At 40.0% G+C, this 14,020-nt stretch overlaps 1 protein-coding gene across 2 annotated transcripts in view; it reads left to right on the plus strand.

Annotated features, from left to right (window-relative positions):
* atad2b (ATPase family AAA domain containing 2B) overlaps window positions 1-14,020 on the plus strand; it is a 37,195-nt gene that overhangs the window by 9,139 nt on the left and 14,036 nt on the right. For both annotated transcript variants that reach the window (XM_011611909.2, XM_029849957.1), the window contains exons 20-24: window positions 2,623-2,758; window positions 3,664-3,857; window positions 3,928-4,087; window positions 5,554-5,676; window positions 7,368-7,496. In XM_011611909.2, coding sequence (XP_011610211.1) covers window positions 2,623-2,758; window positions 3,664-3,857; window positions 3,928-4,087; window positions 5,554-5,676; window positions 7,368-7,496 — 742 coding nt within the window. The remainder of the gene's footprint in view (window positions 1-2,622; window positions 2,759-3,663; window positions 3,858-3,927; window positions 4,088-5,553; window positions 5,677-7,367; window positions 7,497-14,020) is intronic.

Genomic DNA, 14,020 nt, shown 5'->3' on the forward strand with positions numbered 1-14,020 from the left:
AGTTGACATTTTTAGGAAATTGTGGTGAGTGACTACATGGTCAATTGTTACACATCTATTTTTATACTTTCCGTTAGAGATGTGTGTGTAGAGATATAATTGTTTGCCAAATTTATGCCAGCAGTTTTAAAAATGAATTCTTCAGAAATTTATGGTATTGACAATCTACTGTACATCATATCAATTCTGTCATGTCATTAATAATGAACTAGGTTACTGTGAAAAAAGCAATTTTTTTCATGATCCTAGAACACACAATTATTTTTACTAAGGAGTAAAAAACACGTTTCTGTTTTCCTGTGTTTTTTGTGGGGGGTTTTTTAGATGATGAACTCCACAAATTAGTCCAGTCTTACACAGTCAAGGTTATTTACTCTTGTTGCTTTTATGTGCCTTGACTCCATCTCCTTTTTTGTCATTTAATCTACTGCTCACTGGGCTTCCTGGACTCTTTTGTCTTTCTGTGAAGTCTAAACCTGAGTCAGAACACTTGCCGTGGGCTAGTCTGAAAGGGGCTGATTGCTTTGGACCAGAGGAAATAGGTCTTTGTCTTGTCAGGCAACAAAAAGACTTTAATTAGGTGTGGGTCCTGGAACCCCTGTATCTTCACCCAGGGACATGCATATCAATATGGCATTGCAGATTGTGCCATGTGTCCTTCTATCTGGCTGCTCTTTTGGCATTGTTTATACTCCAGATTGTTTAAGCTTGTTTGAGGATGTTTCCTTATCTGTAGTTCCCTTGTACGGTACTCATCTTTAGCTTCTGGAATAGGAGTTGCCTCTTATCTATTTGTTTCATTTCCTTTTCTTGACCGCTTTATCCCTTTCAGGGTCACGGGAACGATGCTTTTGTTGTTTTGGATATTTTTTAAGTAATATCCTTACCTTGTTAACAACAGTGCCCCCCACCATTGCCCAATACTCGGGCCTAATCACCGTCTTATTCAATAATGTGTTTTTTGAAAGGTACTTCGTATATCCTGAAGGTATTGAAATGTTAACCTTTAAAAACCATCATAAAAGATAAAGAACTTTGGTGTGATGATTAAATTAATTAATGTTATAAATGAATTCAGGGATTCAGATGCCTTGCCGTTCGGCCTCCGGTCATTTCCTCTACTATCCAGGTGTGCGTATGAGCTCTCTGTGGACTCCTGTAAAGAACTATAATGTAGTCAGTCCAACTGAATTAATGCCTTAGGCATGAATAATTTTCAGACAAATTACTAAATGAGTAGGATCTTACACTGGTTACTTCTTCAGCAGCTGTCTCTTGTTTGATAATGTTCCATTCTATTGCTTTCATACTATCACACTAACTATTTGAAAAGTGTCCCAGTAGATGGTTTGGAGTCACGTTGGAGGAGTTTTGTTTTTAATTTTTCAAAGCAGGAACACGCTGGAGTCACTGGTGCTTGAAGTGAATTCACTATCTATATCAGAGCGTTGGTTCACTCTTTGGCACAAAAGACACAGTGACAGCTGCCGTCCCAGCTTTAAACCTCAGCAGGGAACAGGCAGCATATCGCCCCAGCCAGAGCTGACAGAAATGGCTATCCTGGTTCTCTTTTATTCTCCCAGCCGCCATTCACTCTGCATAGATTTAATTCCTCTTGGAGGACTGATTGTAGCAGTGAAGTAGATGCAATTAGAATAAGAAATTATACCCTGTTTCACCTGCTGTTCACTATCAATAGTTTTAGAGACATTTTTCATAGAAAAAATGGATAATGCAAAAGAAGTTGCACAAAATATATTGTATCGTAGTCTAAATAGTGACATATTACTGATGTAAATGGCAACAGAGAAAAATGCAACTGCAAGATAGAAATTTGTGATTTCCTCAGTGAATTGGAACAGACACGTAACGTTACAAAGTCAGTCATGACAAATGTTTCAAGTTTTGTAGGCCTTGAATTGATTGGTTGATGGAGGCATGCACATTTTATTAGTTCTTTCCAGCCAGATATTCATCTTTTCTTTGTAGAATCAGCTCTCTTCCCCCTACCGCTGCCTCGTTTAACTGTTCATCTCTCCGATCCCTCCGTGTCAACACTCAGTCAGACTTAGCATGAAAATACTTAGAATGCCTGCTGTGTGCTACATCTGTTTTGACAGGATTTGGCTTCTCGGTGCTTTTTATCACTTTTTTTTCCCTCTCTTCTGAGAAGACTGTAAAATCTTGAGAGGAATAAGAAAAGTAGTGCAGAAAGAAAGGGAACACAAACATGTCATTGGCAAAGGAGAGGGTCGATGGGAGAGACAGATTGGGTATAAAAGTGCTTAGTCAGCAGCAGGGCTTACTGTCAAGAGCAGTCTAGAGTTCCATTATTGAAGGGACAGCGATTCTTAAAGCCTCCCCATAGCCAGAATATAGATAAACAGCTTTTGTCTTTTTCTGTTAGTACTTTCTAAACTTTCTAGTGCGCATGAATCTTGTGAGAACTACGTGTAACATTGTCAGTCGGCTTATGACAAACCAAGCAGGTTTCAGTCAGCTTACAAAAGAATGTATAAAAATTTCTTTTTCATTATGTTTTCTTGTTTAATATAATGTATAACACACAGAACACTCTCGGGACCTTTTATCGTTCACACTTGGCAATTCTGGTGAATGTAGGTGAAGAGCATGTTCCAGAGGAGCTATGGAGAGGTGGTGACTTTGTGCCCTCCTGGAGAAGAGGACAGGAGGAGCTTCTTCTCTGAATTGCTTCTGGTTCAAGCAGCAAGGGCTCCACCGCGCCACAGACACACAGGTAATTATTATTATTCATTATATAAAGCATATCAATTTTATGTCTATTTCTCTGTCCTCAACCAATCAAAATCAGTACATCTATAATTCTAAAATTGTGGCAGACTCCCTCATCCTCCGCTACCTACCATTGCTGTAGTCTTCACTGATCCTCAACCTCTCTATTCTGGTTAAATATAAGAGAAATATTGCTTTAAACCTTCAAATGGAAGTATCACCCACTGCTCATGCCCACTTTCCTCACTGATGTAAGGTAGGGGTCTCCTGCTTTAACTGCCTGGTTCCCTTCAGGGGTCCTAAGACAGCAGTCTGACATCCAGCAGGGGGCTGGTCAGAAGAGCAAGGAGACTAATTATGAGAGGGCCCAGGCACTATTATTCCAACTTAGAATCTTTTTTTGTTGTTTTTGCTCGTTCAGTGAAGTGGGCCTAGGTTCTGGGGAACTCTCCTAATGATATCAGCAAATGCCTTGGGCAAGGACTTGTGTCTCGGGAGGGAGAGGGAAGATATCTGTTCGCCTTCCTCGCTTCATCACTGTGTCAGTGGCCAGAGGCTGTTTCATACTGTATTTCAAGTCCGCCGTGTGGGAAGGAATGTAGCTGTATTGTTTTCATCAGCTGCAGGAATCCCAAGGCCTGTTTTTCCCCACACAAGCATATCTGAACTGATGTTCAGAGAGAGAGAAGTGTAAAAGCATCACTTTTAACCATTTTATCTATACATCACATTTGTAATGTGATCCATATGCTTTGTGTAGTAACATGCTGCTGGAGATGAATGCACAAAATAATTTTATTTCATTTGCTTCCTCTTTAATGTGTTTCCTGTTGAAACATTGTGTCAGGATTGTTACCATAATTGCACTTGTGTCTTTGTTTCTGGCTTTTGTTGCTGATATCCCTAAAGAGAGGTGTAGAGAAATACTGCCAGTGGCTGAAGATTCAGGGTCCAGAGTGCTATCAGCAGAGGAACAGCGCCGCCTAGCTGAACAGGAGGAGAACATACTGCGAGAGCTCAGGCTCTTTCTCAGGGATGTAACCAAGCGCCTGGCTACTGACAAGCGTTTTAACATCTTTAGCAAACCAGTTGATATTGAGGAGGTAAAAAGAATTAACCACACAAAACTCCAAGATGTGCTGGCAGTTGACTTTATTTCAATGCACATTTCAGGTGTCAGACTACCTGGAAGTCATTCGGCAACCTATGGACCTTTCAACCGCCATGACAAAGATTGATACCCACCAGTACCTAACTGCAAAAGACTTCCTCGTGGATATTGACCTAATTTGCAATAATGCATTGGAATACAATCCTGACAAGGATCCTGGAGGTGAGGAGGAAAACTATTTTAATGTAAATACACAAACTTGCATATGTATAGTCTTGATTACTACCAAACTATTTGTTTTCTTTCCTTTCTGAATTGTGCACTGAAAAACACACATTTTTCATGCTCATTTTAAATCCTTTTTAAAACTTATGGTAAAAACAGTAAATAGGTTGTTGAAATTGGTTATCCAGTCATTTTAATTTTTTAAAACTGCACCATTAACTCACAAGAGTTGGGTGTCTAAACTAATGGGAGCTGTAGTCTACCACCCCAAATGAATAAGTCATGCCTGTCTTTCCAGGTGAAGGTGTAAGGACAGCAAATGGTACAGTACAGGAGAAAATGCAATTAGATTGTTTAGTAAAGAAGAATAACAATAGCTTCTTGTCTGCTTAGCGGTGTTTGGTCAAGGGAATACAGTTGAAGGCTTGCCCAATTACACCGCTGGCAAAGTTCTGCTGTACTTCACAAAGTCCTGGGAAACAACCTCATTATCTCCCTGTGGTCTGTTTCTGTGTCCTTCATACTACGTTTATATGTTGGTTTGTTTTTTTTACTTTGACCGCTTTCCCATAAGCTTGTTTTAATCAACTTTATTTATATCACATATCGTTTTACGTTTGAATATGAGTGCCATAGACAATCCTTGTTCTAGAAAAGCAATTAACAGCGTTCTGTGAACGTGTCAGTTTGTTGCCACGTTCCTGCTGCTTGTAAATTGGGATGTTAGGCAAGTTTTGTAAGGGTGCTGATGAACGTCTGTCATCCTTACCAGCCTTTCACACCATTTTACCAACATACATTTTTGCCCTTTTAATGTACATTCATGCAAACATACTCTGTCAATAAAACAGTGCATGATTACACACAAAGTCACGCACAGGCACAAATTGCCTCTATTGCAATTAGGCCAGCAATCCTCTAATTAGACGGAGGAAGCTGGCAGATTGTGACCCTCTACCACTCTCTGCCTGAACCGCTCTCCCCCTGGCTGCCATAATGAGAGAGTGCCTGTTTACAGTGGCTATGCTTTCAGCCTGCCTCTTCAGCTCAGCTTTTTTTTATTTTCCCCTCTATGGTTGCAGGGAAAAGAGAGGATATAATGATGCAGTGGTACAGTGAAGGGGAAAAAGGAATGTAAGTCGTGGAGGTGTAGAACTACATTAAAACAATGTTTGATATTGCATGGAGACGTGTATCCAATGTGTATTAATTGGGAGAAGTGGGGATCCTGTGAAGCGGTAATCCCTCACATCTTACTTTCTCACCAAATACTAGCTATCATTGTGCCCAAACTGTGAGAAAGTGCTCCAGTCCCTGTTCTCATGGACACAGGGAACTCCCCTTCCACAGCACCGACTGTCAATTAATACACCTCTACTGTGGCAAAGAGTACAGTTACAATCATGCAGGCAGAAAGCAGGTGTTGTGGCTTGTGACACACTATTCTTTCTGTGGTGTTGCAGACAAAGTCATCAGACACCGAGCCTGTAGTCTAAAGGACACAGCCCATGCTATCTTTGCTGCCGAGCTGGACCCCGAGTTTGACCGCATGTGCGAAGAAATCAAGGAGGCGCGCAAGAAGAGAGGTAAGGAAATCCAATGAAAGAAGGTTTTCCCCATCCTCTTAATAAGCCTGTGCAGGATCAAACATGTTCTTAATTAGAACATGTATTAATTCATAGGGGTATATTACTTCTTAAGCAGAAAAATAAAACTGCCTCGTCCATTCTGACTGTATGGATCTTTATTTGGTTTTTAAAGTTGTTTTTTTTATTGATTTTAACCGCAGTGAATAACACGGTTCTAGGGGGAAATTCTGTTTTTCAAGCTATTGCTTGATGGAATAGACAGTTTTTAATGTGGATGACGGAACAGAAGAAGCGCTGCCTGAGGCTGCAGTGTTCCAGACAGTACTTTCTGTACTAATATCTGTCCAGCACTCTGCATCTGTACACTCACCAAACAGCCCCAAGCACTGCGAAGGGGATCTAGTTCAAGTCTAAATTACAGTTGTACACAGTTAAACCATACACCTAACTTTTTATAGAGGCTGACTAATTTGAGCACTGATATTGAACACAGACACTTCTGAGGATTCTGTTGCAACCTTTCGCCAACAAAGTAGAGGTTATGGATGATTGTAGCCATGACAAGAATGCTCTGGAAACATGATATTCATGGTAAATAACATGATTTCCAGTAGAGCTTGATAGGACATACCTCCGTTAGCATTCTTGGCTTCACTGTGGTTTAAAATGATCTCCTGCTGGTGCCAGTAAGAAACATTAGTTTTCAAAAGTTTGACCACCTAAAAGCTGAATTTCTCTATGGACGTTTCACTTCTTTTAAAGCTGCAATATGACATGTAATGAATATTATTTTTTTCTGTTATTCATTGATTCATTTTACCTTTTCTAGGTTTGTTTAAAGAAAAAAACAAATCCTACGAAAGCAACAAGTACTTATCTACAATATGCACAGCCTTGTACCTTGAGGACCCACTGACTTCTGAATTAAGTACCAAGCTGACTCATGCAGTAGTCAAAGAAGAAGCAGTTTTCAGAAGTTCCTTTTACTTTTTCATAGTAGTTCTTCTTTTAGCAACTAAAAGCACTGGATGCCAAATGAATATTGCAGAAGCAGAAGTCAACTGCCTAAGAGGAGGAATACAGAAGTGTAAATATTTTATCCTGCAGTCAAGGTTCTCCTATAAAACTATCAATTAGCTTAGTGCAGTATTATTTAAACCCTCCAGTGCATCTGCAGGGATTTTTCTTGCTCATGGACAGATGAGAAGCACTACAATGAATTTGGCCTAAAACCTAAATATCACTTGTCACATATGGAAATGCCTCATTTTTAAAGGGTGAAAGTCACAGTTTGTCTAGTTTTTATTCACAACACGCTCGAAGTTTAAATGTGAATGTATATAGGGTGATTACATGTGATCATGTGACATATATGTAGCTATTCCCTTTCTTCATTTTAAATCCCCAGGCCACCTTTTTTGCATTACACTAGATCTATTAAAAGATGAACATTTTCGTAGTCTGTCGTCAGTTATTCCAACTCAACGTGTAGCCACAGAAAACCTGGAGGGTGTTGGGTAATGCATCCATAAAATGATTACTACCTTATCTTTCTTGGTTCCTGCTGTGGCTATTTCACCTGCAATTTCCACATCAAAATGAAATGTCTGGCAGTACCATTATCATGGGAGTCCACCTATAATAGGACATTGTCTTTTTTAATAACACTGACTCTATGATCATTGCAGATATCCAAACCCCGGTACAACTAACGCCAGCATTGACTACAGTGGCACCCAAAAAGCCCCAAACTCCAGGAGAGGAGCAGATCAGGATCAAGACCCAAGGGGAGGTCCTTCACAGGCAGTACACCACAAGTGAGTATTCAAACTTACTGAACTTGTGTAGTTGAGCTTCCTACTCAAACAAAGGCAAAAACATTTCTTATCTTATTATCATGGGTTCGAGCTAACGGTCATTCCTCCCTTTTTTTCGGCCTCTGACGCAGCAGACAGTTGTGTGTGTGACAACAGCATACCAATGTACACTAGGCCGCACAGCTGTCTGTTCAGACATACACATGCAGTTCTCAGCAGTGCAGAAGCAACACACTGAGCAGCCTCATTAGAGAGGCTGTTCTCTCCTAACCATTCAGAACATGACCACGCCACAGAGCAATTACATGCCCACCTGTGGCAAATGGCAGGTGCCTAAGGGTGATAGTTGGGCCAAGTATGGGCAGGGGGTAGACTAATGAGGCTGTTACCTGAATGAATCTGAGGTAAGCTGGTTTTGAATGTAATCGGCAAAAATGCCCTGTAGCTTCCAGAAACATCAAGGGTTGGGGGGAGGAAAAAAAAAGAAAGCACCATCTTTAGCAGATGCTGAGAATCCAGACAGGACCGACAGATGTGAACCCTGCTCCTTGTAGCAAAGGTTGTTGTACATTTAACCAACACAAGGTGGTGCTTATCTCTCCTGAATGAAATGGATGCTGTTTGGGAAAATGTATGGGGTTATCAGGAAACCTTTGCTGGCCACTATAAACACTGCTGACTGGTGACTTCAGGCATATTTAAGTTTCACCCACACAAGGCAGTTTATCATGTACCCCTAATTTAGAAGTAATATTTTAATGAACATGTAATATTCAGATATATTCATTTATCGCCTTGAATAATTCACTCTAGGATGAACTAATGGAGCTATCTAAGGGTTATTTTTGGCTAGTGGGTCGGCAAATAGACTCACTCCAGAGCTCCACTTAATATATCCTAAATTTCAAAATGAATTGATCCCATCCTGCTTCAGTAAAGAAAACGGTTCACTCACACGCCGATAACATTGTGAAACAAAAGCACAGAAGAAAAAGAGTGTAATTTTAATAAGCTTTTTGAATATTTGTTTAATCCGCTGCCATTTAAGGGTGACAGCCAGCATCAGCGCAGCATATGCTTCTTTTCGCACGAGTTGTTATCTATAAAGCCAAATGTCACAGCTCCGGACCACAAATTTAGATGCTCTTCTGAGAGTCGTTATCAGCTTCCACCAGAGGCTTAATTAATTAGGCTAACGCAGTTGATTAATTTGTGACATCGGCAGCCAGTTCTCACCTGGAGCACCCCAGCAAGGCAGCTATTAGGCTAATTGATTATGGGGTTAGTCGCGTTTGAAGGTAAGAAACAGCTCTCGGAGAGTGCTTATTATTTTTTGGGGAAAAAAAGTCTAAGGACTTTCACCCATTCACTTATTGTGGGGTTTTGTAACATTCACTTTAACCTCTAGAAAGTCAGAAGAAGTCATAGAGGGTAAAGGAATCCTAGATAATACCTGCAGGGCTGGTCTATCTTACTATTTTTTGGTATCTGCAATTCTACAGGGTCTTTATCTACACCACCTCTACGTCTCCTTCCTTATATTTCCTGTTGACCTAGAGAGGAGACCTGGCTCTGATACAGTATTGAGGGTAGTGGCAGGGGTGAGTTGTGCAATTTAAAACCATGAAAAAACCTATATGGACACATCCAGGATGGCTAAGGACATTTCTAAAGCAGGTGGTAAAATATGGCACCTTAAAAGCCCAGTTATTGATATCTGGTTTGCGAGGGAAGCTGCAGTCTCTGTCCGGATGGGGGACACCTTTCTACTGCTAATGCACAAGAAAACTGGACGTTATACTTTCCATTAGCTGATATGGATGGCTCTGTCGTTTCCTTTCCTACCTCAGTCTCATGAGTGTTCTCTACTTCCCACCTCCATTCCTCCGCCAATCTTTCCCAGGAGGTGCTGAAAACCCGAGGTACATTACCTGGGCCACAGCCCCCAGGTTCATGCACAGTTCATCACGTCAGTGATCTAGTTCATGCAGAGTGTCTTGCGTTCATTTATAATTGAGCCTTGCGCTTGTATGGTTTCTACAAATACAGACACAAAGAGACAACTGTTTGGCTTAACTTTTTTGACCTGTCATTTAGGTTCACTCAGTGTTTTCCATTACAACTTGACAAGATTGTTGAACCGTAAGTGGAAAAATCCTAATAATGGTGCAGCTTCACCACGCACAACGCGTCCTTCAAGGTGTCCAAGGCAGTATCAACCACGCTGCATTCATTTTCCCACTCTATCTATTCTGTTGTATCGCACATGAAGGTATACATCCCTTGTTGTCATTGCTGACCTTGAGACATTTAATGTCATAGTAAATACCAAAACTGCCTTGTACATCAGGCGGAAATAATTATTGCTTTCAAGTGGATGGCTGGAACGTTTTACCGAGAAGGAAAGGACAAGTGTCACATTACTTAACAGACATTGTGATTGTCACATTGAGGTGAAGGGTGATACTACCTTTATTATGTAGCACCTCCTTATGTTCAAAGGTTTGCTGGTTGCTATTTTCTTGTTTTAATTGCAACATTCATGAAATTAATTGTCAATACAGGCCTCACCTCTGGTTTTATCTAATACAGGTTGAATTCTGTGCAACGGATGCAATACATGGTCAATCACCACAAACAAGTTGTGTACTTAAACACAAAATGTCTCCTTTGATAGCAAAGCCCCAGAATTATTATTAAGAATTTAAAGTGGACAAGGAGTTTCCTGAAGCTTCTTATTGAATAGCGGGAGAAAGCAATATTGACTAGCGCATTTTCAAAGCCCAAAGCGTCCACTAATAAAATCCATGCAAAGCAGGCAAATAAGTAAATAAGCAAGCAAATAAGTGCTGAGCTTAAGCTGCCATTTTCTGGGCACAGATGCCTCTCGGATCATTGTTGCACCAAGCGTGAAATGAATCATCTATGATTTCTCTTGCTTCCGTTTATTGTTTCTGGGCTCAGATGAGCCGAGATCAGTATTAGTGTCACCGAACATTCATCCACTGTATACAGATTTCTGCAAACAGTTGCTACTGTGGGTGAATTTTGGCTGATGATTTTCTTCACAAGGGTTTTCTCATTGTGATTTAGATGAAGAAAGATGGCACATGCTTCAAAATAGCTTACTATTCTGCCTGCAACAAATGACAGTGAGGAGTTGCATCGGAATGATTGAGTGTGTTTTGTGACAACAAGCTGTGCAGCCTGTGGGTGTTAGAAAGTTGAAAGAGAGGGAGAAGAAAAGTGTTTTACCCCAGACTCCACTGCATGTCTGTTTTTAAAGTTGTATAGCCTTTCCTCAATCTTTATTACTACCAGTGCTTCATTATAGTTTGACCTCAAGTGACACATTCATTATGACACTTTTCTAAGGTTTATGGGGTTTTTCCTGAGGAAAATTTCACACAGTGCCGATACTCTTTCAGGACAGGGAAAACTCTCTTTTCCAGTCTTCTTCCCACACTAAATAACAGATCAACATCTCATTATCTACTACAGTTGCTAAGTTATACAAGGCCCCTCTGGCTTTTATCCTTTGTTTTTTTGCCATAATGCAGTCAATTACTCAATTTCAGCAAACATCAAAAACTCGTAAACACCACGCAGCCTAATGGGCTGCTTTCCTTTTCTTTGTTTGATTCTGATATGTTGTAATTGACTGGAACACTTTGCTCTGTTATGATGTGTTGGTGGGTGATTCGTTAAAATGTTTTATAGATTTTTCTTATGGTGTGTTCTAAATTGTCTTTTGGACTTTGTGGCATACTTGATAGACTGGAAAGACCACAAATACATGGTTTATGATGTTGGCGAGCAGAGAGTACTGCCTAAACCTCTGTATGATCAAAACTGTAAGCCTCTTTAAAGATTTTGTTTTTGAACTATAATGGCACCATCAAAATTAACATGGCTGTATTCTCCCGCAGCAGCAACTTGGGGTCTTTGTAGAAATGTATATGAAGTCCGCTCCTTCCACTCTAGCATGTGATGTATGGTAATATATGCAGAATCTGGTTGTTAAAATTTAGTTTTAATAAAATTTGGATTTCCTAACTTAATGTGGGGCTTGCACGCTTGAAGAAATTATTCTCAAATCTCCGCTCTTTATTACACCATGAAAAATAGGTTTAAAGTTATGAAAAAAGTTTTGAAACATAATTAAGATAAGTGTGGGAGGAATAGAATTATGAAGTTTTCCTGCTGCAGAAAATCCCTCAAAAGCCCTACCGCTATGTTCAAAGTGATATTTTGGGGGGGGGGGGGGGGGGGCAGCAAGCATTTGAACAGCAAAGTAAACTGTATATAGTTTGAGGAAAAACTTGTAGTATTTGGAAAAGCAGTATTTAATTTTTTTTTTTCTTCTGTCAAAATCAGCCGGAACATTTCAAACCGTCCGCTTTCATGCCGTCTTCCAGAAAGACTGCTGAACTAAATGAACCGGCGCGCGTCGTTTGTGCCACCAAGATGGTCTCCGTGCATGTTTATGCTGCGGGCGACAGACTTTTCTCCCGCAAGGCTTTCATACTGTGTTTGTGTAGCTTGACATCTTGAACAGTACTCGAAGCTGCTGGTGCATTAGGCCATATCTGTCATCTACGAAGAGAACATTGTAAGAAATGCCATCCCATCGGCCATTTACTGAACAACAGAGAGGGGAAGGACAAAGAGAAGGCTGCTCTGACTGATTTATATCCTCACTTCTTGCACTATGAGACTGTTTTTTCCTCTTTGTTGATATTACTGTGCAAGTCATGAAATGGATCCTTTTGTTGGGGTGCTTTTGAGACACACGCAGTGCACATGTGTGAATTAGCTACATTGGATTATAATCTTTTGAAACATTTGAGGTGGGGTCACTCCTGAGGCTGGATTCTAGTGTTAGACATAACAAGGAGAGTTGAATCTGTGTGGGGAAGGTGCAGAGGGAGGGACAGCAGGGAGAAGTGACGGATTTCCTTCATTACACCAAGCAAGATCGGGATCATTTATTGATCCCGACATTTCATTAAGTGTCAGTGTGAAGTGCCACATCAGGAGAAAAATGCCTGCATTCCTTCTATCACCTAGTAAATGCTGGGCTCTCTGTCATCTTCTTTTCCCTCTTTTCTTTTGCAATCTTTTGTTACTCGTTTGTTAAATTTTTTTTAAAATAAAGTGTTCTTGCTGCCACTACTTTTGTGTTTCCATATAGGAAGAGGTGAAAATATGAAATGACTTTTACTATTAAAATGAAGACAAACATATGAACATATATTTATAACTGAATTCATTTAAAAATTAAAACGACTTTAAAAATCTGCCAAAAAAATAGCTGAAAAGTGAAAAAAAAATAGTCATGCATCACTATAATTTAGGTAATCTCTTTGAAAGGATGTGTTATTGATTTGACAATATGTCAAATTTTTGAAGATAGTCTAAAATTAACGATTGGAAATTTAAGTCATCAGCAACTGTTGAATTGCAATTTGTTCGGCAGTCATGGGAGGGAAATCCAGCCTTTGTGTTGTGTTAATTACAGCTCAGTGGGATGATTCAGATAAAGAACAAAGAGGAATGAGTTTAGTCAGACTGGGGAAAATAAAATGGAATAGACTCGCTCACACTCGCTTAATATACACCCAAATAATGTAGATTAAGCATTTATGTGTGAACACAGATGCAAAAATTCCAGTATCTTTATTATTTCAATGCAAGGAAGGCACAAAAGACCCCTTTAAAAATATATATCGATGCCATTAAAATGACTTTTAGAATGGGTATTTAATATGTTAGTCTGTTCCTTTTAATTTAGAAAAAAGAAAATAATTAAAACATGTAAAAGACACCTTAATTTAACAGGAAATACTTTTGAGAAGCAGTTTTGCTGTTAATACAATAACACAACTCAAAATCCAAGACTCTCAAAATCATGAAAAAGTGAGTTTCTGCACCTCTAGCCTATATGCTGCTTTGATCGTGGTCCACAGGCATTTGGATGCAGAGAACTGCACGACACCACCCCTCTCATCCTGCTCCTGCCTGCTCTGGGTTTGATTTCTGACCTTTACTGCCCAATTCCGCAGTGTGTGTTCACGCTTGCCTGCAAACGCACCTGCTCACTCAGATGCAACACTGATTTTAAGTCTTCTCTTGTCCTACCGTGAAATGATTAGCATTAATGCAGTGAGATGTATATTTATGGGTATTCATTCACACATTGGGAGTGAGAAGTGTCATAACAGGTTAATAAACGAAATGGTCACATGCAAATTGCAACCCATCAGATGTACTGTAACATAAAGAAGAACAAGCTTTTGAAATGCCAACTTCTCCATTTAGAGAATTATTGTGAGGCTTTGTGACTCTGGAATGGACACATTAAGGCTCATTGTTCTGTTTTGTGTTAACATCTGAGGTGTAATGAGGGTGCGTGTTCTGCCAGCAATGGTGGTAGGTACATTGCGGATTCAGTGTTCGGATAAATTTGTAATGAACATGGAATAGCAGTGTGACAGGACAGTTGTGACACATTTACACGTGTC

This window comes from Takifugu rubripes, chromosome 16 (genome assembly GCF_901000725.2).
Source record: "Takifugu rubripes chromosome 16, fTakRub1.2, whole genome shotgun sequence".
Classification (NCBI taxonomy): domain Eukaryota; kingdom Metazoa; phylum Chordata; class Actinopteri; order Tetraodontiformes; family Tetraodontidae; genus Takifugu; species Takifugu rubripes.